The sequence below is a fragment of the Lutjanus erythropterus genome, chromosome 7, assembly GCF_056507025.1.
Source record: "Lutjanus erythropterus isolate fLutEry1 chromosome 7, fLutEry1.hap2, whole genome shotgun sequence".
In the NCBI taxonomy this organism is placed as follows: domain Eukaryota; kingdom Metazoa; phylum Chordata; class Actinopteri; order Lutjaniformes; family Lutjanidae; genus Lutjanus; species Lutjanus erythropterus.
The window spans coordinates 13,302,699-13,329,806 of record NC_139323.1 but is presented as its reverse complement, the minus strand read 5'-3'; the positions used below and the strand labels follow the sequence as shown (position 1 = coordinate 13,329,806).

At 40.1% G+C, this 27,108-nt stretch overlaps 1 protein-coding gene across 6 annotated transcripts in view; it reads right to left on the bottom strand.

Annotated features, from left to right (window-relative positions):
- fryl (furry homolog, like) overlaps positions 1-27,108 on the bottom strand; it is a 70,830-nt gene that overhangs the window by 20,986 nt on the left and 22,736 nt on the right. For 3 of the 6 annotated variants that reach the window (XM_084722796.1, XM_084722797.1, XM_084722799.1), the window contains 44 exons: positions 26,864-27,032; positions 25,799-25,891; positions 25,594-25,692; positions 24,503-24,604; positions 22,134-22,178; positions 19,728-19,831; positions 19,493-19,601; positions 19,303-19,389; positions 19,044-19,215; positions 18,537-18,669; positions 18,324-18,431; positions 17,991-18,228; positions 17,732-17,908; positions 17,523-17,609; positions 16,751-17,019; positions 16,212-16,419; positions 15,870-15,994; positions 15,625-15,682; positions 15,440-15,531; positions 15,157-15,329; positions 14,872-15,032; positions 14,652-14,762; positions 13,113-13,267; positions 12,902-13,001; positions 12,623-12,791; positions 11,301-11,569; positions 11,051-11,191; positions 10,774-10,942; positions 10,579-10,663; positions 10,078-10,190; positions 9,837-9,987; positions 9,628-9,731; positions 8,731-8,913; positions 8,346-8,547; positions 7,873-7,994; positions 7,584-7,771; positions 6,764-6,858; positions 6,048-6,643; positions 4,696-4,964; positions 4,468-4,608; positions 2,697-2,897; positions 2,416-2,577; positions 934-1,044; positions 572-748 (listed from right to left, as the gene is read on the bottom strand). In XM_084722796.1, coding sequence (XP_084578922.1) covers positions 572-748; positions 934-1,044; positions 2,416-2,577; positions 2,697-2,897; positions 4,468-4,608; positions 4,696-4,964; positions 6,048-6,643; positions 6,764-6,858; positions 7,584-7,771; positions 7,873-7,994; positions 8,346-8,547; positions 8,731-8,913; positions 9,628-9,731; positions 9,837-9,987; positions 10,078-10,190; positions 10,579-10,663; positions 10,774-10,942; positions 11,051-11,191; positions 11,301-11,569; positions 12,623-12,791; positions 12,902-13,001; positions 13,113-13,267; positions 14,652-14,762; positions 14,872-15,032; positions 15,157-15,329; positions 15,440-15,531; positions 15,625-15,682; positions 15,870-15,994; positions 16,212-16,419; positions 16,751-17,019; positions 17,523-17,609; positions 17,732-17,908; positions 17,991-18,228; positions 18,324-18,431; positions 18,537-18,669; positions 19,044-19,215; positions 19,303-19,389; positions 19,493-19,601; positions 19,728-19,831; positions 22,134-22,178; positions 24,503-24,604; positions 25,594-25,692; positions 25,799-25,891; positions 26,864-27,032 — 6,823 coding nt within the window. The remainder of the gene's footprint in view (positions 1-571; positions 749-933; positions 1,045-2,415; positions 2,578-2,696; positions 2,898-4,467; positions 4,609-4,695; positions 4,965-6,047; positions 6,644-6,763; positions 6,859-7,583; positions 7,772-7,872; positions 7,995-8,345; positions 8,548-8,730; positions 8,914-9,627; positions 9,732-9,836; positions 9,988-10,077; positions 10,191-10,578; positions 10,664-10,773; positions 10,943-11,050; positions 11,192-11,300; positions 11,570-12,622; positions 12,792-12,901; positions 13,002-13,112; positions 13,268-14,651; positions 14,763-14,871; positions 15,033-15,156; positions 15,330-15,439; positions 15,532-15,624; positions 15,683-15,869; positions 15,995-16,211; positions 16,420-16,750; positions 17,020-17,522; positions 17,610-17,731; positions 17,909-17,990; positions 18,229-18,323; positions 18,432-18,536; positions 18,670-19,043; positions 19,216-19,302; positions 19,390-19,492; positions 19,602-19,727; positions 19,832-22,133; positions 22,179-24,502; positions 24,605-25,593; positions 25,693-25,798; positions 25,892-26,863; positions 27,033-27,108) is intronic. The other 3 variants (XM_084722800.1, XM_084722801.1, XM_084722798.1) reach the window with 2 other exon arrangements.

The following is a 27,108-nucleotide window of genomic DNA, read 5'->3' as shown; positions in this document are numbered from 1 at the left end:
GAAATCAAGACATCAAGTGTGCCCCGAGAAGTCGCTAAATCTAGCAAGGAAGTCGTCTACTTGACAATCTTGAGTGCAATAATTATGTGGTTGTTAAATGAGGTGAATAAAAGAAGGATTGATATGGCAGAGGATAAAGAACAAGCAAGAAGGTAAAACTACGATTTCAGCCAGCTGCAGCACTTTGTGTTGTCTGTTGACTTCCAATGTTGACATGAACAGTGACCACATGGTCAGAGACTCCGTTCATCTTTTCATTCTATGCCTTTATAGATGTATAATCTGTTTGCTTTGTATTTTGTTTTTGAAAATAAATCGCTTCTAAATAGGCTAAATCTCATCAATGAGAAGTAAAATTATAATAATGGGTAAATATAGATTACAAAAGAATTTTTACAACCTCGTGTGTCAAAATGCAACCTCTGCATCAGGGTCCCTGAAGTCCATACATTTGAGTGGAATGTGATCCTTTAAATATCATTTATGCAAATAGCTATGTCGTCACCCACTTAGCAATTTGACACACACAATTAAGCCTTGTGTGTGTGTCACAGCAACTGCAATTTCTCACCTCGGCATCCTCCAACTCCACATCCAAGAAGTCAAAGTCCTTGAAGACACCAAACTGCTGCTCACTGCCTGTATCCTCTCCCTGCACCTCCTCTTCTCTGACCACCTCCTCCACTGTGGGTATGAGACTGGTCTGCTGGTCCGCAGAGTCCAGATCCTCATTGGATGAGAATACCACCTGCATAGACAGATAGGGACTCTTATTGTCCAATATAAAAATACAATTGTTGTATGTCAAATAATATAAAGATAATATAAAAAAAAAACTATTCACACACAAAAATAAAATAAATGAAAATCAACAATGACAAAAAGACAATATGGTAACAACAGCAGTAATCTTAACAGGGAATTTACAGAGACCTTGTCTGAGGCTTTAGAGTAGGAGAGGAGTCTTACAGATGGATTTTTGGGAATGCCAGACTCCGGGCCACATAAAGACAGGACATTCATCAGCCTCTCTCTGGTTCTCCTCTGCAACAAGAACACATAAAGATGAAGAGAAAACTTGTCTAACAGTGTTTTAATATCTGTATAACATTTGACACACTCTGACACCGGGTCACAAGCAATTAGGAATGAGAGAGTAAAGGGCTGTCCAAACCAAGAACTATAGAAATATCACTGTAAAAATTGTTCTAACTCAAGTGGATGTAGGCATCCAGACTGCAGTTTCATAGTTGTGGTATGAACTCCTTTATCTGCTTGTTAGAATGTTTATTAACATTTTTATAGTTACACCTGTTGGTATCATTATAGTTCTTAAGAGTGACATTATGGCAGTTATTTATCATTACTTAATTTGGTTTTGATGGCTTTTGCTGGGCAACATAATCTGTGAATGTATTAGTTGACTTGTCAAACAACCAATTACCAAATACCAGTGGTGGAATTAAACCACATTTAGGTACTTTTACTCAAGTACTGTAATAGTTCATACTAGTAACATACATTCAGATACTTGCACTTAACTTTAGTATTTCCATTTTCTGCTAATTTATATTTCTACTCCACTACATTTCAGTGGGAAATAAGTTTTTTTTTTTTTACTTCATTTATCGGACAGATTTAGTTATTGGTCACATTGCATATTCAGATTATTAATACAAAGTATAACCAGCTAATAATTATGATGTATTATCATGGATTATGTTTGCCAGCAGTACATGAAGTAGTTCAGCTACGCCTTTACCAGCTGCAACATTAATGATGCTCAGTGATCAATAATTATAATTCAATAATATAATAAGTATCATTCAGAAATGGGCCATTTTGTATAAAGAGTACTTGTACTTTTGGTATTTCAAATACATTTTGAAGCAAATGTTTATGCACCTTTACATAAGTAAAATTTTGATTACAGGACTTTTACTTGTAAAAGAAGTTTACTGAAGTAAAAGATCTGAATACTTCTTCCACCACTGCCAAATATCATGTGCACTCCATAATATTCTAGATGGAAGAAAAAATTAATTTATATTCATGTTTTGACAAAGGGTTTTATTAAAATCACTATGTTTGTATGGGTTCAAAACAGAGAGCTCTAGATATTATGATTAAAAGAAAACTATGAGTTAAGTATTTTGTTCTAATTCTTTGTCTGTTTCAGACCTGTCAAGTTGCTGTAAACATAACCAGTTTAACTGGCTGTATTGCTTATTTTGGGGCAAAAATATTAGCACAGCATAAGAATAGTGGATGGAACCTGACCCAAATGCTTTTGCAGATTCTCTGAAATTTCAGTGAAAATTTGATTTCAGAGAGAATGTAGCACATTTGGATCGAAACTTGGCTGCTGCCACCTGGTTTGAATTAGTGTTGGATGTTGCATGTTTCAAAAGGTACCTGAGAGAGTTGAGGTCTCTTCCAGCTTACTGGCACCAGTCCATTGGAGTTGGAGCCGGATGATGTGGAAGAGGTACTTCTAGTTACAGCAATCACCTGTGGCTTTCCATTTCGGCCTGCTGCTGTACGCTGGTCACCATATTTATGCCCTATGATTGGTGTCTATGGAGTGAAATAATGCCAGTTAGTGAGACAATACTGCAAGAGCATGCCATGTGAAAACACTGAAGCAATTGTACTAAGGAAAAACTGCAGTGGGAGCACACTGAAAGGACACTAACCTCTGAGATGTCAAAGTGGAAATCTAGAGTTTTGCCAGGCAACTCCTTCGAGGAGTTGTTGAATATGCGTGTAAAGGCAATTTCTGGAGAGCCGCATGATTCTGTGCTGTAAGAGCGCTGAACATCTTCTGGAACAACAAGGCTGGCTGAGCGAGACACCACCAACTTCAGAATGTTTTGGGCCTCCTTCCAATGTGGGCTCTGTAAAAAAACAGAAATATAATGAGCCCATTGTGAAATAGCAGGCTGTGTGGGAGTTTCTGGAAAATGTATGAATGTGAATGGACATTTTTTCCCCTCAGATGACCAAATCACCCCCTAACCACAGCTGCTATAGACTAAATCTCTGGAGCCATTTGTATCTTATAGCATTATTGAACAATGTATGGCCTGCGTTAATGTCAGAAAACCTTAAAAGGACTCACAATGCACCTATATACCAGTATACAAAATGCTGGGGTATACTGCATACGCACAAACACAATGCCTTCTACAAAAGGCAACACTGGTAGTAAGTCAGTACAGAATCAGCCGGGGGGAATAATGTTCTAACAGCTGTGAGATGTAGTTGTGAGTGGGATGCATAAAGTGCCCTGGGTCAGGCCTCATAAAAGGCTTCCATAAAGAGCTGTAGCTGCATCCAAAAGGCCTCTAAACAATGAGCCTGTAAGATATGTTATTCTTTTTTATTCTCAGTTGTGCTCCTATTTATAGACCAGATCATCCCTGTACGCACATACATCAGTAAAAATAGGCTGTGTCCAGACATAGCTAAAGTTCTCACCTACCCCTGCAGAGACCAGGGGTTCAATTCCCAGTACTGCTACTAGCAGAAAAAAACATAACACGTAATGTTAATAAATAAGAATCAATGTATCAATGCATCTATCAGTTCTGGAGGAAGAGTCATTGATACACTGTTACCGTAATAAAAATACAGTTTGTATTCTGTCCAAAGCTTTATATATGAGGAGACTGCAAGGTGTTATTTGCCTTTCCAAAACCACAGCAGTATTGGATTCAGACTGATACAGTGAATGAATAGCAAATAATTATCAGAAACCAGAAGACGCCTGGAGAAATTCCTTTTCAGAACAGGGAGTACGAACTAGGAATAGTAGCTGCAAATGAAGAATGTTGTATACGGTGTAGAACAGGACAGAAAAATATATCTTCAAGTGGGGCATGTATATGTCTTCCATAAAAGCGACAGTGTAAATACAAGATGGAGGCACAATGTTTTAGATTGCTGTTCGAGATACATGGCTATCTTTTGATTCTAATGATTTATTTCAGTTATGTTTTTGTTTTTTTGGAAACCTTTTTTTTTAAATTAATTCATCTAACTTTTTTTTCAGAATTGTATTGTCTTTGTGGCAATGGCTTTATACACAAGCCACTCTAGATACCCCTCCCTTCTTTTTCTTGTTGAGTAGGATGGGTAGTTAGTTGAGAAATAGAATATGACTGAGGCCATATTGAAAAATAAAAAATACAAGCCATAAAAAAAGAAATACATATGTAATAAATAGGAAAATACATAGGCATGCACAATATGGATTTTTTCAGCCAATATCAATAACTATTATTGCCTCCTTCTCATGGTTGATACCAATAAGATAACCAATAATTTCATATTTTTTCTATTTAAAAATAATATGACCCAAAGCTCTTTTTTTTTGTCAAAAATCATCAGAAAAATACTTTTTTTTTAATGGAGCATTTTGCGATATTTGATCAAAACTACACAGGAAGCGTGGTGACAGTTCACCTGAACATATTTGCCAATGATCTTCATGATCTCCAGGTTGAACTGTTTGACAGGGGCTGCTGATAGGTCAATATGACTCAGCAGGCTGTAGATGATCTGCAACAAGGACTGTTGCATGCTGGGAAGGCCCTTCTCCAGCAACTGAAAGAGGCAGAGATGCATATATTACTGGTTTGATCTCACCAAATATGACTCAACAGCAACAAGTTTGATGTTTAGTTGGGTTACCTCAGCCAAATAAGTCACCAGGTTCAAGGTTATCTCAGCGAAGGCATCATGGAGGTAGCGACAGACCACGTTGATCCAGTTGGTGCAGTCGCGGGAGTAGCTGTGTGTGCTGTACAGGCTCATCATGTGGGCCAGGTTAGAGAGCGTGGCCGACTTCTCGTCTGCGCACACCTTAGCTATCTTATCAGCCGTCTCCTTACAGAAAGGAGTGGGGCTGTCAAAGTGCTGGATGAGATGTGGTAGTAGGCACAGGATATTCAAAGGAAAACCTGCAGACACGTGCCAGAATGACAGTAAACACAAAGAGACAGAATTAGCAAAGGAGTCTAAAAGCAAAAACAAGCTATTAAGTACTGACATCAGTGCAACTGATGATCAAATTGTTAGCATTATTTTGATAATTGAATAATTGTTTTGAGTATTTTTTTTTTTTTTCAGAAAAGTATTTCATGGCCATAAAAATATTCGAGAATGTCACCTTGGGCCTTGGGAAACAGCGATCAACATTTTTTTTTTTTTTTTTTTTTTAATTACTGTTTTCTGCCAACTAATCAATTTGATTGATCAAATTGAGAAAATGATCACGGTTTCTGCAGGTTTCAAGAAGTTATAAATTGAAGACTTTTTTAAGATCACTATGAATGTAAATATTTGACCTATTTGATGTACATACTGGCAAAAAAGTTCAAAAGATATGAAGACATACAAGAGCTAGACATGGAGATGCTCCAGATGTGAATACAAAACAGTACTGGGTGATGAAAGGCATTTGCTGATGGCTTTTTACAACAGCTTTATGGTTTTGTGACTTATCATGCCGCTCTAATGCCTTCATACATACGACCCCACATAGTGACACAATAGCTGAGTGCGCTCCTATAAATTCTGACTGGGCTGCACAGGTTGCATCAGTGGTTATTGGTTCCATGATGGTTTTCATTTTGTAGTTGTTAAAGTGTACTCAATACATTTTTCCCCCCAAACACTTCTAAAAGCAAGACTGCAGTTCATGCAACTTTATAAAAGTGCCATTATCTTCATAATGATACCAAATATTAAGACCTGTCACAATGGTAGTTAAGACATTTTAAGGCCTACAATTCAGATAATTGGATTTTAGACTTAAACTTTAGACTTAGTTTTGTGCTGATAACTAGTTTGTTGTGGGGCTGCAACTAACATTTATGTTCACTATCGGTTAATATGTCAACAGGGTTCTTACAAATTCTTTTAAACACATTACAAATTATGGAAACAAATCTATTCAAAAACAATCACCTAAAAAAAACAAAAAAAAAACAAAAAAACAAATCCATCATTTAGTAGACACATTCTCAGTCTGACACACTGACCTGCCACTTGTGACGGGTCTATTAGCGTATGTCTGGACACACTGATGAGCTTGCTGAGCAGGTGGATGGTGAGCTCCTGAGTAGAAGCAGAGGTGAAGCCCTTCAAGAAGAGCTGCAGCAGGCCGGGGTAGCTGTACCACTTCAGCTTGGCCTGGACCTTCTCCAGACGTTCTCTGCTGTCCGCTCGCTCCAGAGGCAGCTGGCCCAGCAGCTTGTTGAGCAGCCGCAGGGCCAAGAGATACTCAAACTCATAGTCTGACTCTAGCAGCGAGGCAGCGATCCAGAACACAGTGGCCATCAGGTTCGACGGGTCCACAGGGGGGTTGGCCTCCCCTCCTTGACCACCTCCGCCACCTAGCGATGATAAACTCCGTGTGCGTGCCAAGTTTCCATGGCTACCACCAAGTCGGTCGGCTACATCCAGGGTGTTACTCCTACGTCTGTCGGCTTTTCGTTCACCCATCAGGCTGGCACGAAGGGAGTTGCTGCGAGTGTGGACATAATGAAACCGACAACCACTGTTCAGGTTCAGCTGGCCTGTGCTTTTCCTGTTGGCAGCAAACTTGGGCCCCAGGAGGTGATCACGGGTAGAGGCTCTGTGGAGAAAAACAACAAATCTTTTTGTAAATGACTTCTGTAAAAAACATGTCAGGGAATATCTGATTCAAAGTAAGGGGTTAAACAGTGAAACAAAGATTATCAGTAGGAGGACTTACTGTGCTACGGCAGCGAGGAGGTCATAGTTTTTAACTGTGTCTGCTAACGTGTCGATGCCCGACTCCAGTGTCAGGAGTAGTTCAATGACAAAGCCCTGAGGACAAAAAACACATCAACCTGTAAGTAGGAAGCTGATGACTTTGGATACCAGTGAATTAAAATATTGTACTTGTAAAACATCTGAATCTTTTGCACATACAGGAGTGTGGGTTAATGTTTCATCTGATATTACAATTTGTATCAGTGCATTACTCCTTTACAATGGTTGTAGCAGTTTTTGACTGCAGCAACTACCAACAAATTTGAAGTATGAATAACTCTAAATACAATTTTCAATAGGTTGAGCAATACTGTAGAGATTAAACTAATGTTATGGTGGAAACAAATGACTTTTCAGTCCTTGGCATTTCCAAATGGTATTATTATTGTGCCACTGTCAAGCCATCTGCTTTGTACCAACAGGGGTTGTGGTTGGGGTGGTGTAAATTAAAAAGAAAAAAAAGAAATGAAAAAGAAACTTTGTTCATTAATTTACTCTATACTCTTACTCATACTCATAATTCCCGCAGAAAAAAACATCATGCCCAGTGGCAGACAGAAGAAAGTGAGGCACATAGGGAACAAATCTAAACACAGATGGTGTCATTATTCTATAGCCATTACACTGTACAGTAAACATTTACTTCATAATGATAATTCAAAACAAAACAACTGTCTATTTCCACTTAAAGAATATGCAACATTTCAGTGCAAGCTCCACTAGTGTTGTGTGTTTAGACCAGTGTAGAGCAGGACCATGTAACTGTTTAACGTTCAGACCTGAGCCTCCTCTCCTGGGTCTCCTACAGTCTCCACCAGTCGAGACAGAATGTCAGACAGTAAGGCAGGAGTCAGAGGTTGCTTGAGCGCCCTGAAAATCTGGAATGAACGACCAGCATAGTGGCGAGAGGAGCAAGACAGAGCTGTCTGAAGTGCTACTTCACTCAGCAGTGACTCCAGCTGGAAACCTGTGGGGATACAGACACAGGTAAATATGATAAAAATAATCAAATCACACCTGGATGAAAACAGTCAAATGAGGCAACAAGCAGTTATGAAAAATACACACCTGACTGGGAATGTTTGAAGACAGCCACTACGTGTCTGACAAAAACACTTAGCTGGTCAGCGCTCTTTATGTTGGGGTTCTTGGGAGAAACATCCTCGAGGTTCCAGAGTGGGCCCCGCTTTCTACAAGGCAATGAGCAAATCACATCAGGGAACGTGATTGGATAAAACTATGAAATTGTACCACACCTCAAAACATTGGTTGTGTAATCACACCAGGCAAAAGGAGCCAATATCATCAACCCCAAAAATCAAACCCATGCAATGTAAAAATACCCAGTCCTTTCAGACACAGCTGGGAGCATGAAAGCAAATGATTGAAAAGAATGAATAACATGTTAATAGCTACATGATTCAAACTGATGTATACTAACATGAAATTATACATTAGGCCAAGCCACAAGTAGCAGTGTAGCAGCAGTTAGGTGGTAAATGTTAATGTATATTTATTCTGATGAAGCGGTGTCTTCTCACCTTGAGGTAATGAACTCAATGAGGGCCTTGACCTTTTCGTCCTGTTCAGCAGTGACGTCGACCTCACTGAGAAGTGTCGGGGAAAGGTGAGACAGAGCACTTCCCCCTGTCCCAAGACTTATACTGGATGATGTGGAACTGGAGCTGAGGCCTGAATCTGTCATGGGTGATGGCTGACAGTCTGGCAAAAGCTCCTGCACTCCTGTGGGGATGATTGACATACACAATCAGGTGCATGGCATGCTTTGGGTGCAACCCAAAGAAATATTCTTTTGCTAATATCTAGATTGTTGCTGCCATCCAATGATCTACTTTGGTGTTATAACAAATGAGTCTCTTTATTTTCTTTTTCTCTTCTGATTCCAAGCTTTCCAGGAGAACTGACCTGTGAGGTTCAACTCTGGAGCTGCTGGCTTCACAGTCAAGACCCTCGGTTCATTGTAGTCTCTGTTGCGTAAAAGCACCATAGCCACAGACTGGACATTGCTATTCGCTCCCTGGACGACAAGCAGGTGAAGCAGCAGACGCTTGCAGTGCTCGTAGACTTCTGGGTGCTGGTGATCAAACCCTGGAAGAAGAGGGAGAGATGTTAGATTATGTCACATTTAGCAAGAAGAGGTGTGATGAAGTATGAGAGGTCAATTAAACACATTTCTCTACAAGGTACTTTTTAAATACTTCTGAATTTGCTCATTGAATAGAAGACACAGGACCCAGGGGCCCCAGATGTAAATGCATTACATTAATGCACATCATTTTGACTGCATCTTTTTCAGATTACTACCTTTCACATTTCAAATATTCTTATACTGTATACTTTGAACTTTTGCCCTTTCTTTGGTGAACATTTTGCCATTCCTGCATAAAACTACCCAAACATTTCAATGTAAATAACATATTGTATGCATTTGTATAATTTTACTAATATTTTTCCATGCACAAATTTTTCTATTTGTGCTTACTGACTTGCAGTACCCTTTTTTTTAAACCTCTCTTTATATTTTTCTTACTAGGTTTATTGTTATGCACCAAAATGCAATATCTAATAATAACCAAAATGGCTATCTCACTGTTGTTACAGCAAATACAGATATTCGTCTCTTATTTATTTTTCCCTCTTCTTATTTATTGCATGTGCGTTTGTTATGGTAGGACTGCTACTCAATTTTGTCGTACTCTACTTGGCAATAGATCTGATTCTGATTCAGAAGAAGATAACAAAAATCTGCCCTTGGCACATACAGCCATCCAAAAAATATTAACAGTTAGGAAAGTGAATTACCTATAAAAATTGCATGTAGCAAAAGGTGCAGGTAGGCACTCCACTCCACTTTGACCCCGTGGTCCACAATGAGGTCTGTCAGTAGAATGACTGCAATGTTACATCTGAAAGAAAAAAACAAAAAAAACAAAACAGAAAATACTGGGTGATTTAGGCAAAGAACACAGTAGTATAACACAGAGGGAGCGTAAAAGTGATGCGTGGCATACCTGTGGAGTGGTACAGCAGGGGCATTTGTCTCCGGCAGGTAGTCCACAAGAGGAGACCAACAGCCTCCCGTAGGAGGGAACGGGAGAGGCTCTGGCCGGTTATGATCCATCACTTTCAAACGCCAGTTAGCATAAAGTGGCATGGAGTCACCTGAAGGAAGGAGAAGATGACCAGATGACTGTTGGTGGGAAATAATTCTGAGCAGTGTGTAATTTAGTGGTGCGAAGAGTTTACTCTTACTCTTCTCTTCTTCGTAAGAGCCTCCAGAGCTGCTGCTGTAACGAGATTCCAGGCGGTGGTGCTGGCGGTTCAGGTTACTGTTCAGACCGCTGTAGATATCCAGATGGGTGTAACTGCAGAAAAGAAACGCTTGATTTAAAAAGATAGTGCCAGCATTTAATTATTTTCCCCTTACAGCCAATAACTAGAACCCTACTCATTGCATCAGCATTTTTTTAAATTAAAAACAGCTCACCTCATAAATCTCAAAGTCTCTAAAATGTGTCTAAAATAAAGGTGAGTGCTTAATATGAATTAATTAAAATATATAATCAAGTAGCCATTCTAATTTAGTTAGACCACAGATATTTTTATGGGGGAGCCACTAAGTAAAAACACAAACTCTTCAAAATAAATATTTTTACTCTGTCACTGGTGTCAATATACTGTACATCATTCAGGTACACACCCCACACTCCTCTCATCACATTCTTTGTTACAGTACTGTTTTTCAGCTTGTACCTGTCCTCCATGTTAGAGTCTTTGATCTTGCTGTCATGATGACCGTCGTTTCCTGGCACCATGGTATTGCTGCTGGAGGTTGTTCCTGCGAGAGCAGACACGACACATTGACCATCTAGCATTGAAAACCCGTGATTTTAGTATTGAAAACGTGGCCTGAGCTGTGAACTGTTGGCATGCACACTGCTGATTAACCTGAGGTGACTGAGGGGATCTTGTAACTGGAGGTGATGCGGTAATAGGGGGGGTTGTCCATGTGAGTGACTGCTGAGTTAACGGGATCAGTCAACTCAAGCTCACACATCAACTCCTCCAGCAGCTGCATAGTCTTATCTCTGCCCAAGTAAACCACGACTCGTTTCACCTGAGGACACACATGTAAGACAGTCAGACATTAGGTATAAGTGGTGGTGGACAGTGAACATGGGGATATGACGGATACGGTGCACAAAGTAAATATCCTGTGACTTACGTAGGGCAAGAGGCTTGGGTCACTGTTGACTCCTGACATACTGATGAGGAAGTGCAGAATGATTTTGAGGTTCTTTGGCCAGCTGTCTGCTAAAGTGGTCCATACATTCTCTATCTCTGACCAAGCAAACTCATCCCCGTACTGTAAAAATAAAATCACTTATTAATTATCGCAATCAACATTTCCAAATCCATCCTGTTCACGTTAATCTGAACATGACAGAGTGCATACGTTCCATCAGCTGTCTCACCTTGGCGGTCATGAACATGAGGTTATTTAGCACCATGGTTGTTGCTCGAGGGGAGCCCCATCCCTCTCCACGGAGCCAGCGCCGGCTGTTGACCATCATGATCTCCCGCTCGTGTACGTCCTCGTCCTCCTCACCACTGCCGCAATCCTCTGGTCGTCGTGCAGCTGGTTTGAAATCAACCAGTTCCACATTGTTCATCCAAGGTAGGAGGTAGTGCAACATGACCTGACGACCACCAGGGTGTGCTGTCTGGATACGCTGGCTCACCTCTGGAGTGGGGAGAGTGAGAGATACATAATACAGGAATGATTACAATACAATATCCGTTAATTATACTTCTGAAAGTGAGGTGCTCCTGTGGCTCAGTTGGTGGAGCGTGTGCTGAGGCTGTCAGTCCTCATTCTAGTATATTTTTTACTTTTATAATGTGTTGGGCAGATGAGGAACTACACCAAGAGACACAAAAGAGAGGTTAAAGGTTCTTTCACACCTAATCGGTTTTATTTAGTTAACTTTGCCCAGTTAGTGCAGTTCATTTAGGCTGGTGAGAAAGCTGTCGACTCAACTCTGGTGCAGACTAAAAGACCAAGCCGAGGCTGCTGCCAATTTAATTGTAGATATGTCATTTTAAGATGACTTCAAAAGCTAAACTACAATTAAATCCACCCTCTGATGGTGACCTATTCAGGAAGCCACCTTATAATAGTATAATACTGATCTGACAATCAAAAGAAGACCAAAGTTCAAGTCCAATTAAAAACAAGTGACACTGTGATTCTGTAATATGGCTGAGAATATTGCTCTACAAGATCTCTCTTTTTGATCCTATCTCTAACTGTAGTCTATATGGATTTATGTTTACTTCTTTTAGTTCTTTCTAAAAAGTCAGTGTGAACACACATTAAAATTCAGCAATTCAGAATTTTTTTTCTCTTGGTTGGTACCAACTACAACCAAACCACAGGTGTGAAAGCACCCAAGGGGCTGAGAGTGCTGCCATCTGGCAAGCAGGATGGTGAGCCTATGAGCTATTTACATTTTGTGAGAAATTAATTCAGTTCCTACAACTTACATCTGCAGTATTAAGCAGGTATGATACTGGCTGGTTCTTAAAACAAAAAGGATGCTGTGAGGCTGGAAATGCTTGTGATCATGGCCAGCTGGGCAGATGTGTGCTTTATTGGGACTTTGGTTTGCTCTCACAGACAAAGGGCTGATCTCTGCTGTCACAGGCAAATAAAACTTTGAGTTTAGGGAATTATTCCACACATTACAGCACCCTGCTACCCCTGTAGCTGTTAACAAATTGTAATGTAGCAAACCTGAGAAGATGGGTAGCGTGAGCTCTGGGTAAGTCCTTGCAAGTTCCTCAGACAGCTGGTAATAAGACACAGAGTAGAGGTGTGGCAGCGGCGAGGGAGGCGTCAAGATACCATCTGTTCGCAGGATCTCCAATTTGTGGGCGTAACGGAAGAGCTTGGGTTCCAGGATCTAAACACATCACAACATATTATATTTTACTAATAATATTAACACATATGTAGCAGCATTATGTGTAGCTGTGTAAAAGTGTACTTTCTGAAGAAAACATAAATTCGGACCTGTAACAGTTGCATGGCCACCTCATAGATGTCCCTGGAAGAATCAGCCGCCTTGAACAGAATCAGGTTCAGCAGCACCACAGTGTCAAATTGGTAATCCCTGTTAGAAAATATAAAACACACACAGCATTCGATTAGCAGTTTACTGGTTGCAAAGGGACAAACAAACCTACAAAACTGAGTTCAAGCTGAATGTGGAAATGTGTGGTACCTGTTATGAAAAACATTGGCGATGGCCCTGAAGCACCCCGCAGCCACCCGACGAGAGCCGGTGTAGCAGCGGTCCACAGCCCAAAACATGAGGTTGCTCTGGTCTGGATTCAGCTCCAGCAGCAGCATCACAGCCTCACAACCCAGCTGGTGAACCTAAAGAGAACACAGAGCCACTGTTAGAACCATGGGTTCTCTTCTTCCAGCAGTCTAACACAATACAGCTCATTTTAACCCACCGAAAATGACCAGGGGCACAAAAATATGCTCCAAATTGCTGTTTTTTAAAACACAAAGCTGACATGACTACACCAAATTAGTGTTGTACCAGTCTGAGTATTGAAAATGCATCCAACACTGCTTAAAATGCAGCAGCATGTATCTGTGAGTATGCACCAAGCCAATACCATGTGATGTATTAGCCCCAAAGTAGGACCCTGCTACTTCCCAGCAGCATCTCTTATGCCAAATTTTATGATCAGTGGAGGAGAGAAATGCCAGATTTACCTCAGCATCACAATGTATTGCAAAGTCTGGGTTATTGTAGTCAGCTTGTGTTAAGCAGCTTTTTGAGTTGTCTTTCTTTTGTGATTGTGACCTGGATTGGACTGAACTGTTTTGGGGTTGTTGGGTAAAGAAAACAGACTCTTTACAGAGTGAATTGAACTCTGAGATTCTTTTTTTTTCTTACCCAAACACACGGTATCTGATTGGTACGTAAAGTTCAAGTTTTGGAACCAGTACTGAAAATCAGAATCTTTACTAATAATATGTACTACGCATTTACAAAAACATTTTGCAGAATCTACATACACATCATCACAAGTCATATCCTACATTTTGTTTGCAGAATCACTCAAAACAAGTAATACCTTAAAAACACTGAAAGGAAAGTTTTGATTTAGCCACTAAAGACCATATTTTAAAATGGATTGAAGGTGGAAAGATGATTTCAATCTTCACTGATTTAATTGTCTAGTTCTTTATCTGAATAAAACTGTTTAGCACTGACATCTTGTAGTACTTGTGAACACCACTGTGTAGCGCCAGTGTCATGGTACGTGAACTTGTGTGGTACAACTTTGTCCTATGTCTTACAATACAACCAGACTCAACCAGTCAGTCCTTATAAAAACATACATGACACTTTTCACAAGTAACATTACAATTATATACTTGAGTCATCTTGTGTTGACTGCCACCATTACATTCAGCCATTGAGATGAACTGGTACAGGATACATTTCATGACATTGTTAAAGGTTTTATAGGACAGGTTGAAACATAGAGGAGTTGCCTTAGTCTGTAAGCCCATATATCCAAGTGAAAAGTGAGTACTTTGCCATTTCTGTTTAAACTTTGGACATGCTACCTTCTTCTTCTACAATATTTGGTTGAGAATTCAAGGCATTTCTTTGGCTATACACACTCCTCCCTCAACTTAATATCCAGTACTCATCCACACACCCTGGCAAGACAATCAAAGACATTTTAGTTATAATCAAAATGAGAAAAAAATGAAATGATAGAATTTCTCTTACCTTCTTGTCCTGAGAATCCAGGATGTTGTCCAGCCACTTGTAGAGGTAGCCATCAGAGGACAGGCCAACATTGTCAGCTACAGGTCCACAACACAACACCGCAGACATGGCCTGGCACATTAACAAAGCAGTTAGTTAACACTGACCGTCGGTTAGACTGAATGCAGAAAACAGATTTCAACATTCATATACATTCATCTGTATATGTGGCTTTGTGTACCTTTAGTGCACAGTACTGATGGCGGTTGATCTGCATATTTCTGTCACTGTAGCGGTCCAGAGGAGTGAACATGATGCTGAAGGGCCCAGCCCAGTGACTGAACAGCATGAACAGACTGTGTCTCAGTGACTGCTGGGGAAAGATGGTCCTCCTCTGGTGTACTGAACACAACAAGTAACGGAATTAATACGCAAGACATGTTTATTTTTTTTTTACTTTAACTTTAGACATCGAGTGTCAATAATGTCTTCAACTGACTAAAATGTACAAATTTCAGAGATATACCTGGAACATTCTGAATGATATTGGCCACAAGTGCACTGAAGTGACAGCGAATGTCCTTCAGTGTGTCAGAGTCCTTGTCATTTTCAGCCTCCAGCAACTGCCTGGTCAGATCAACATACTCAAGCAGTGTGCTGTTCAGAGAGTGGCTCTCTCCATCTAACCCTCCACTGGCTCTGCATGAAGAAAAGTAACAAAAAAAAAATGATGATCATGTTTAGAGACATGTTATAGGAAAAATGCAAATTTTTAATCACGTTGTCCAAATTTGTTGTCGATTACACACATCTGACTGATGACACCAGCATCAGCCAGCAGCTCAAATATCCGGACCAGCTGGACCCTGAGGATGTCTCGACGCCTGCGTCGCTTCATGTTCTGTGGAGTAAAAAGAGCAGCATTCTAACTCAGTATATTGTCTTTTGCTTAACACAGAACTGAGAGAAAAAGGCTTCAACTAACTGCACTTACTTCAGGTCTTCTTTCTAGAGCTTCTTTTATGATGGGATTTAGTTCCTCTATCAACTCTCTGAAGGATGAGGAAAAGTTACATGTGAAAACAAAGCATATAAAAAGGTACACCATATATATATACATATATATATATATATATATATATATATACACACACACACACACACACACACACACACACACACACACACACACAGAAGTAAAAAGTACACCAATATATAAAAATGTTGAGTGTTTTATACCTGAAGGCCACGGGGTTGGTCCTGCCAAGCCCCAAAACAAGAGACTCTGTGATGTCCATGCTCTCAGAGCGCATCATCGGAACAATGTGTTTGAACAGGGAGGAGGGGGACGGAGTGCCAACAATCTATTAACAGACACAGAAAGAGCAAAGCGGTGGCGAAAATGTAAAAATAAATGTCTTCTAACTATTCATTGTTAGCTGCAATCATGTTACATGAGTCCTGTATGGCCTTCTGAACAATTTCCAAACTTTTCACAACTGGAAATTTAGCTATATATATATATATATTTCTTTTTTATTACATTTTAAAGATGTGTTTGTCTGTGCATGTGCTCCTGACCTTTGAATCATAACTGTAGCCGCTGTCCGGCGTGGACGCCAGCGTCTCAGGCGGGGAGCAGCGGACGGAGCCAGAGGTGGAGGATGAGGAACACATGGAGGGGGAGGAGGAGGCGGAGCTGCAGCAGAGAATCAGGTAGTTCCTCCAGAGACCAATGTAGGAGTCACTGCTGTTCAAACTATTCACTTTCTTGGCATTGATGGGGCTACTGTGAGTGGACACGCAGGAAAGGTCAGAGATTATTGACATGACATCAAAAGGGCAGAACACAACCAAACTGTGGGCCCCAAGGGCAAAGTAGTTGCTTTCTGTCTGGTTATGTTAAAACCTCACAGGCTTTATCAGTCTTCGTTGTGTATTTATGTTGTGTCAAATCCCATTAAGCTAGTTTTACTTGGTCCAGTCTGCAATCCTAACACATGATGTCAGCACAAAGACACCATCACCTGGCCCTTTCAAAGACTGTAAGTCTATAATAACACTCACAATGACAGAAACAAACACAAACAGACAGAACACAAGAGACAGATGAAACATACTTGATGTCAACTTGTGGCGACAGGAGCTGCAGGCGGGTGTAGGCAAACATCCAGGCATAGTTGAGGGCAGTGGGGCAATGTTTGGGCAGGTGCTCCTGCCGCAGGTAGCTGGAGAAGCTGATGACCCAGGGGTCCTGGCCCTGAGTAACATGGGCAAACACCCAGATATGTGAGGGGCTCACCACGTCGAACTGGTGGCTGATGGGAGAGGAGCTCCACTCTGCTAACGTCTGAAGGTCAATCCCACTGGGACAGTACAGCAGGTTTGTCTACACAGAAACACAGAGGGAGACTAGTTGAGTCTTAGAGTATTTGTACAAGTTTATGATTCTGTAAGCAAGAAAAGGAAGAGTTACTGAGACCAAAATTGTCCAAAATTGTGGATTGAGAAAAGGAAATGAACATGAGCATACCATATTAAAGATTGAATCAGTCCCTAATTAGGATTAATAAAAGTTTGTGCACACAGTAAATTCATAAAAGTCAAGGTACTGCATGGCTTGCTCTATTCTAAACGCAAACTTTTGGAAAATGTACTCAAATGTAGTGGATAACAGGAATACAATATTGAAATCTCAATCTAAATCTTCAACCAAATGCCTAAATGTGCATCTTTGGTGTTTAAGAGTGTTATTTGTTCTGTTTGTGGGAATTTGGAGGTAAGAACTGGATGGGGAAAGGATTAAGGAGATGGGAAACTACGTGTCTAGTGTATAACTGTTAGTGTTTTTGACATAAATCATAAGATACCAATAAGAAATGGCATTTGTACCTGGTCAGCTCCTGTTAGATGAATGAAGCTCTCCAACACCGATGCACTTAATCTGTCCATTACATCAATGGCCAATTCCTCATCCCCCTGAAAAGATGGTGGGAGATGAAGCAAATGTCAGAAAACAGAGTACTAGTAACAAAACAAAGGTCCCTGCAGACACATTTGATTGTTCACAACAAAATACACTGGGAGTCTAAAGTAATTACCTTGCCAATGCCCAGTGCTGTGTGCAGCGCTCGGACCTCCTTGAGGACGTTAACAGCCAGTCTGCGCGTGGCGGGGCGGCAGCTACAAAGTACCACGAGTGCTAAACCCTCCACCACATGCAATACACCTAGCGGAGGAGTGCGGTCCAGGGACAGAGAATGGCCGCTGCTTGAGCTCTATAATAAGAAACTGGAGTTAAAATCACACTGAACTTTTCACTGTTATTAACTAAATAGATCTGAAACTTCATCGACCAACCTGCACGTCATGACTCTTATTGCTGCTCTGCACTGCCTGCCTCCACTGGCTGATGAGCTGCAGGAGCATCTTGACAGCGTTGTCCAGCAGTGTGGGGTGGACATCGGTTACCTCTCGGACAATGAAGTAGGCAAAGCCTGAGAGAACATCCTCCCGCCACTCTGGGAAATCCACCATCAGGGCCTGAAGAGTAGTGAAGGCAAGGCCACGAAGCTCCTCATCCATGTGGATGGTCAGTCTGGAGAAAGAGAGGGAGAAACACATTAAAAGACCTGTGTATGGCCACCTCAGCCAAAGTAGAATGTGTAGTGATGTGTCTGCATTAACATTTACTTGGCTAGAAGCTCTATTAGGTCTTGTCTGCTCATTCCGTCTGGTATCAGTCTTGGGATTGCAGCCACACACGTACGGAACAGATCAATCTTTGGCTTCCTTTCGCCCCTGTGGGACAAACAGCTTATGAGAACCTGCTACAGGTCAGATGCACACCGAACAATGGACAGTAACACAAAAGTAATTGTATAAATCCAGGGTGTGGTTACGTACGTAATCATGTCCTCAGGCTCCTTGTTGGACATCTGTACGTTGGTCATGCTCATGGAGCGTCCCACTTCCTTGTCCAGGTGCCGCAGGATGTTATCTAAGGCCTTTCTTACTTGCGGGTAGTAAAGTGACATGCCTGGAAATGACCAGAAGAGTCATTACACTCACAGGAAATCAAAAGTTAGTATAAAAGGGGCTAAAATTTTCCTCATTGAAATTTTTTTTCCAAAAGTAAAGGTTTTGGAGCTATTGGCCATAGAGATATCTGCTCTCTCGAATATAATGGAACTAGATGGCACACAGCTTGTGGTACTCAAAGCACCAAAAAACATACATTTTAAAACAGCAGTGTTGTAACAGCAATGTTTTTTCCAGAAATAATGACCCGCTTACACAAGATAATCCATAGACCTTGTTGTGAGCAGTTTCGTGTTGTAACTATTTTCTTTCAGGTAGACATCTTTACATCTGATGTCACCAAAACTTGGGGTGGACTATAATCCAACCTACCTATGACCTTGGCTTCTTCATCAGTGAGGGTGGTGTTGAGGAAGATCTTTTTGACACGCAGGGTGTTGCCAGAGGGCATGATGATCCCTGTCGTAGGCATAGGAGGCTCCCCATCTTTTTGCTGTAGGCTGTCAGCAATCACCAAGAAGGCTCGCAAACCAATATTCATCCTCTGGAAGAGCGAACACAGGGAGAGGATAAGAGAGAATCCACCAACACTCCAACAACATCAGAACCCTATGTCTTGTCTCTACTTTACCTCAGGATTGATGGCAAAGGTTTTGTGAGACTTGCCCACACACAGAAGGTCATAGATTATCTCCTTCATAGCAAAGTCCAGTCTTTCCTGTAAGAAGCAACAGAGCAACAATCACTCAATCGCAGCAACTGCATGGTTTATCTTAAGGTTTGGCTCAAATTCAGGTATGTTAATTCATGCTCCAAGTTACCTGAGCTATGAACTGGATGATCTTGACAAAGATGTTGAGGGGTGTGTCCCTGGGCACCACACTCCGGGAGCCTTTGGGGAAAAGTGCTGAAACGATGCTGAGTAGTCGACTGGTGGGGGAGATATTTTAAACTTTAGTGCTGAACAACCAAGGCCAATATTTAAATGTCTACTTGATAGATTTAAATTGTGTGATGATTGTGTGGGCGTGTGTGTGTCTGTGAGCATCAACTGACCTCTGTGTGACAGTATTACTTTCACACTTGATCCTGATAATGTAAACCCAGAGCAGTCTGTAGAGCGACTCCAGCGCCACGCGGGACATTTTGGGGTCTTTGTTCTGTGGATGGAAAAAAATATGAGCCACTGGATTGACTTAGGGCAGTTTTCATTACTCACCTGTGAAATTTGTGAGATCAGCTCATGGTTTTCTTGAGAAACTCAGATCAAACGCAAAACCAGGCAACTGCATGTAGAAACTAATGATGGGCTCATTTAGTCACTGACCGATGTCTCAACAGTTAAAGTCCACATGTTCTGATGATCACAAAGCTTAAGACAGACAATTTTTAAGATGTGGTCATCAGCAAAACTATTTCATGGGCTTTAAGAAGAAAATACTGCAGGAGGAAAATGTCTTTAGGAAAATAACATTGGTCATCGCAACTACTTTAACACTAATAATCAATATTTTAGTCCTGGAATAGGAGACATCCAGTTAACATTTAATAATTTTTTTGGATTGACCGACCAAGCTACTTGTTATGATAAATACCCATATTGTTGACATGCATGCACGGGCCAATACTGTGAGCAACCATGGTCAGACAGTGTGAGGAGGGCATGGTGCAAGGATTTCCATATGTCAACTTCTCCTTACTGGCATGATGGAGGTGTGTGGTTTGCCAAAACCTGCATTAACAGCCTATGGCCTAAACCTCTCCACCTTCTATCCAGCCACTTTAATGTCACTGTATCTCCCTTTAATCATTACTTTATATGTATGTAGAAAAAAATTAAAAGGAGTGTATAAAACCATGCTGTCAATCTAGTTACTCACAGTGAAGACAGTTGTATAACCGATACCATCAAAGCCTGTCCCTGCCCCAAGATTTGCACAGATATCCCCTACTGGGAGGGCACACTGGAAATGCTTATGGCATGCCATGGCTTGGCTTAAACATGCTATACCATAAAAACAGATGGCGAGTGGAAGATATGTCAGAGGTAGATTACTCAAAATGAGATTAAATCAAACCAAATAAAAGTGAGGAATGTCTTCTGTCATTTGGGTGAAATGACATTTTAAGATTAAGTGCTATGCACTTCAATTCAAATGTCTAATCTTTCCATCTGCAACTCAACAAATCAGAGTTGCACAGAACAGCAGATGACTGAGCACAAACAAATGTAGTCTTCTTTTCCAACAAGGGCTGTTAGAAGTTTTTAAAATCACAAACAAAACTGATTATGTAAAATTTATTCATCTGTCATTAGCTAGGTAAAAAAAAATTAAGTTTATATTTAAGGAATTTAACCAAGTCTTGAAACTTTCTCAACCACTGTTCATAAATTCAGATTTTATTAAGTAGGTATAAAGTAATAATAGGCTTATTTTTTTCATCCAGGGTTAAGCTTTACATCCAGTACTGAACACTGAATCCTGATTTGACTATCACTGTGTTTTCATGCATTTATTTAACTGGTCAGTTTGGTCTGCAGTGATCTACATAACAGAGGTAGACTGATGGTAGATAAACTGCTAAGAAAATCCACCTCTCACCTCAGTGCTGTGCACATTACGTATGTCTGTCACACACTGTCAGTTAACGATATAATAAAAATAACCCTCAGCCATAATGTCAACAACTAACGTGGCAGGTACTGCATTGTGCAACAAGAAAACAAAGCACAGCATGGTGGCTGCCAGCCAGCCTATTACCAACTCCAACAGAAAACTACATATAGCACTGCCAGAACACACTTCACAAACACTAAATTCCATGACAGCTGATCTTTTTATGCTTCTAGCACCTTCCCTAAGCATATGGTAATAAATACTAAGGATGATGGTGCAATTGAAAACAATACTGCACTAATTAAATTTTATATTCAAGGCATTCACTGTTTTGCTTGATTTAGATGGGGATGACTAAAAATAGACCATTTTCAACATCAGATCTGTAATATTATGTGGTTCATGCAGTAATGCACTTGTATTTACAGCTGAATCATCTGTAAATAAAATATGCCTGCTATCATGGACATAATGTTGCCATCAGCCCTCATACACATAGACAACATATTTTAAAGCAATTAGTGTCCGATAAGTTGACAAATATATTGCACTAATATATCATACATTAACATGTGTCTACAGTAGAAATCTAATAATGTAACAAGATATGAGACAAGTCATCACCACTACTCAGTAACATAAACCAGCTCAACAACAAAGCCTAAGGCAACATCACATGTTCCGCCTCCTTCTCTGCTTTAAATGTCACTGTCACTACAGAAAACAACTCACTACCCCATTAACCAAGCAGGCAGAACTGTACTATTCCCAAATCCTGCTCAGGACCTGGATCATTAATAAGGAATGGGAGCACCAGGCAGGTCACAGACGCCAGATAACTCACCTGCAGCGTCTCAATCTGCTTTCGGATGCTGTTGTTAGACGGCATCTGGAGCGAGTCAGTGTGAGAAAAAGATCAAATGACAGGAGACAAAGAATGTGGGGTTTGGGGAGGGACACATGCAAGTTAAAGGCAAAAACAAAACATAACCTAAACAAACATGACAAGAGCAGTCCAAAGAATCTTTACTCTTGTCAGTGTGACTATAAGTACATAAATCGACACTATTCAAACACAATGAACTGTTTAACATGCCACTTGTGGAATTTTTAGTGGAGTTATTAGTAGCATGCTATTGATAAAAAATAACAGTCCATTTGTATTTGATGTGGTATTACATATTTCAACACAGAGTGAGTCAAATCTTAATGTAAAAGTGCAAAAGCAAAGTAAAATAAGGTGTGCTGTGGTCTAGAAATCACACAGTGGGACACAGAAAGTACACATAAACAGAGGTGTGGTTTTAAGAGGAACACACAAGGATGAAGAAAAGGAAATTTAAAGATGGGAATGGAAAATGATTTTCAAGATTTAAAAATGCAAACAAAATTTCTATTTCGCCTAAAAAGCCAACAAGCAGGGCCACCCAAATCAGCCGTCCATTCAAATCAATGTCAAGCACACCCAAAATGTAAACTTGTATTTTAACCCTGTAAGGATCATACTTGAACGTAGGGCTGCCCAGCTGACTCTTCCTACATTCCACCTCTTTTTGCTCTGTGTTCCTGTAATAGTTGAGCAAACTTGGTACCCAGCGGAACATCGGTCAAGTTTCTCCTGTCCTGTACTCAGATATGCATTGTGCTAGGCTCGTCTATGTTGAAAAGAAAACATTGCTGGGGGACCTATAAAATCGATGCATTTTGCTTTGCTTGGAACCACTGCTGTAGTTCATGTATAAGTCAAATAAATAAAACTAATGGATCTGAGAACATGCATGTATAACATACTGCATACATGTATTAAGAAAAGTAAACAAATCATAATAAAGCTGTTTTAGCAACAAGATTAAGTCACATTTGGACATTTTTCTGTTGTAATTTGGTTTTCAAATCACATTATAACAAAATGACAAATACTGCCCTTGTCACGTGTGTACACACTAGGTATTTAGGGCTTTCTGGGAAATAAAAAAATAATAAGGTGTCAATTTTGCTGAATAACTGTGAAAGACTTTAAATTGTGAAGCTCTAAACTCTAAACTAAAAGACTTCAGTAATTTTAAATAATGTATTGGTCTTTGAGCATTTTGATCCACAGGGTTAAAATCACAGTTTTGCCAAGAAGCCCTAAATCACTAAAATCATCACTACACTCGAGTCACCACACAAACCCATAAAATCATCTCAATCACAGATTCAGTGTCGCCACTCACAAAACTGATTACGATTTTCAAAATCAATTAAATCTAAAACAATCACAATGGTGAAAGAGAATGCTGGGATGGAATCACTGAGAAGACAGACAGCCAATCAAACCATCGGAAATCATCATCACAAAGACGCAAACACAAATCTATCCACCACAAGATTAAACAATCTCAATCACAGAGGGCAATCAGTGTAGAATGGAAAAAAGTCATAGAGTCAGTCAGTCTGTAATTTGGTCAATGAGGTTCTGGGTTGAACTGGTTCCAGGATCATCAGGGACAGGAAGAAAGTAGGTTTGATCTGTTTGTAATTGGTTTACAAGGAGTCATTGACAGACCTGAGTTAAAACAGCACTTGAAATAATATATAATATGCAAACTGCATAAGCTAAGATGTAAACCATAGTTTAAAGATGTTACTCATAGGTTTATTTTATTCTCTATGAGATTAGTTGTAGTTGCACTAGTGATTGTGAGTGACACCTAATAATCGTTTATTTCATGTCTGTGTTATATCCAGCCTTTAAAAAAAAATAAAAAAAAACAAAGCAAAATAAAGACACTATTATCAAATCAAGTGCTATTCCTGTCCAGATCTGGTTGTTGATAATGAAGGGAAAAGTACATTATGATCTTTAGACAGAACCACAGAGCACACCCTTCACAACCAAGACTACTTTTTCAATCAGTGGCATTACAGCACATATGAACACTAGAGCATTATGATACCATTCATTTTTTAACAGTAATAAATGTTGATGCCTTCACATTGTAATCATTCATGAACACAAAGCTATGAGCCTGAATTTAAGGTGACTAATGGGACTTTATACTGCTACCAAGAACACCAAAATTTCAATTTAGGTGTCCTAACACAAGTCATAAGACCTCAAGCCCTAAAAATACTTTCATTTGAAGAATGCAGCCATTGTGCTACTCTTTAGAGCACAAGAGTACACACTTTCTGAAATAGATTGGGTGTACAGGCTCAGGCAGGCAGTACCTTCAGGTGCGAGAGGCAGTTCTGGAGGAAGATGTGCCAGTTGTTGAGGAAGAACTGCTTCTGACTAACACACAGTAAGCATGTCACCAGGGGATAAAGAGCCTAGGGAGAGAGATAGAACAGCGTAAGCATAAAAAACAAATGGATAAAGTTGTTTACTTACAAAGCCTAAACGTTCTGTAAGCACTTTTTGTAATTCAGCAGCCTGATAGACAATAGTGCAATAAAAGTCTCACTGACTATGACTATAATTGCACATTTGACCATTCTTAAGTCCCACCCCTTTTTTGCACTGTGCTCCAAATACAAAACAACAAGCTTAGTACCTGGTAAAACAACAGTCAACCTTCTCCTTTCCTGTTTGATATTGATATTCTTAGCCTAACCCTACCCAATACCATTCCTCATTTCTAAATCTACCCAAATCAGAGTCATAGTAAGGCCAGTCATGACTATGCCTTTCTAGGAAAAAAGTGCTGCTGGGAGACTTGTAAAAGCTTCAGGTAGTGCCACCTTAAGTTAGCAAAATGCTAGCTAATTAGTTACCTAATCTACATCAATCCTGAGCAAGCTAGTTAGCTAGCTTTACAGGTCCCCTAGTACCATCTTTTAGCCATTTTCAACATTTGGTTCCTTTTCACCATTGACAAGCCTAACACATAGCATAAAGTGCATAAAACAGGAAAAGAGAAATTTGACCAAGGTTGCAGAAGGGGGTGGGACTTGGGAAGGTTACACTGCTTTAAGATCTCTTGTACAACATCAAAATCTCAGCTATATTACTAAAAATGTTGTAAGTATACATTAAAAAAACCCAACATATTAGATATAGATATGAAAAAAACTATTTTGGAGCTGGTCAGTAAACACAATGGACAGTGAAGCTGTATTATAAAGTCAAACATATTTGTGCAACAATGAACAGACTGGGCATGCTAGGGCCCAATAGAAATGTTGGCATTATACATGAAGAGTGAACCACAATTGACAAAGGAAGTACTAAAGATGCAGAGTGAATACTGATAGGGGTGGGGAGGAAGAGAGAAAAAAACTGGGATGGTATTTATTTATTATTTATTTATTTTTTTTACCAAAGAGTGCTTCTTTCTGGAACTAAGGTCAAATGTTGTCTGGTACAGCATCTCCACAAAGTTCTTCAGGCAGGGCACATTGACTTCATTTTTCACCGCCTGAGGATGAACAAGTCATTACAGTATAACTCAGATTAACAAAATAACATACAAAGAATCATCAATGTAGGGCGAAACAGTGGAATTTATATCAAATGTTACTTACAGCTGCGACAGGGATGAGGATCTCAACAAAAAGGCCTGCTAGAGCATGTTTTATGTCCTTATCCTTGACTTCCAAGAAATACTGGGCACACTCCTAGGAAAGGGAACCAAAGGATGCATACATAATCGGATACTAATTGACAGGAGATTGTACAGTTCGACATAAACACACACTTTTAGGAAAATAATAATGCCCGCCATGACCAAAGTTTATGATATGAACTTGAATTAGGATGCGTATCCCCATTTTAGCAGCATCTTCTTTGCCTCATCCTTTTTTCATATCATTTACCTTTGTTTTGAAGCACTCTGTGCTGTTACTATGAGAGAACAAGAGTGCAAAAAAGAGAAACTGCATCTGTTTTTGACAACCAAACATCTGTACAAACAAATGTCTCGACTCCAAAAAACAAACTGCATGGTAAATATTGACCAATCTGTGATGTATTCATTACATTATGACAATAACTGATGCAGAACCAAAGACTGCTGCTCACATAACAAGAAAAGACCCATACACCATCCTGTTGTTGTTATTTTTCCTCCATAAGCTGAGCCACTGAGGCTAACACACACTGTTTTAATTGGATTATTGACTTTAATAGGAGACAAACTTAATTGTAATGGATTTTGTTTCAAAATATCAATACAAAATGTACGTATCATATATCGGTCAAGCTCTAAAAGTTCACTGTATGGGTAAAAATCATGATATATACTGAAACAGAGTAGAGGATGTAAACTACAGTATGTTCCATTAACACATTAGGAAGTCGCAGGGAACAGAGTGTTTTTACTGCTGTAGAAAGATTAATGAAAAAGCCACTGCTCCATTCACAGCTCTCTACACAGTCTGAAACACACATACACTCACTTCTTGGCAAACTTCACCTTTGATCGTTACTCATCTGGCTTTATGAGCCATTGCTACGGAGAGCTGCTGAGTTCGAACAAAGGGGGAGCAGTAAAGCAAAATGTTTGGAGCAATTTAGCAAACGCACATATCAGCCACGCTTACTGTAGGTACACTCTGGCAAACATGCATAAATAAACGACTATAATTTACCTGCATGAACTGAAAGGAAGCCTCAAAATCCTCCACGGGATACATTTTGACCCGGAAGAACTTCATGCCCATGATGAGACTGATGATGCTCTGGACTACATAGGGACTCTGCTCTTTTTGCCTGAGCTCTTTCAGTTCTGTGATGAATTTCTTCCTCACTGCCTGAAACCTGAGCACACAAACATAGACAGAAGATCTATACATATGCACTCACAAAAAAACCCTTCCCCTCCACACAGATGGGA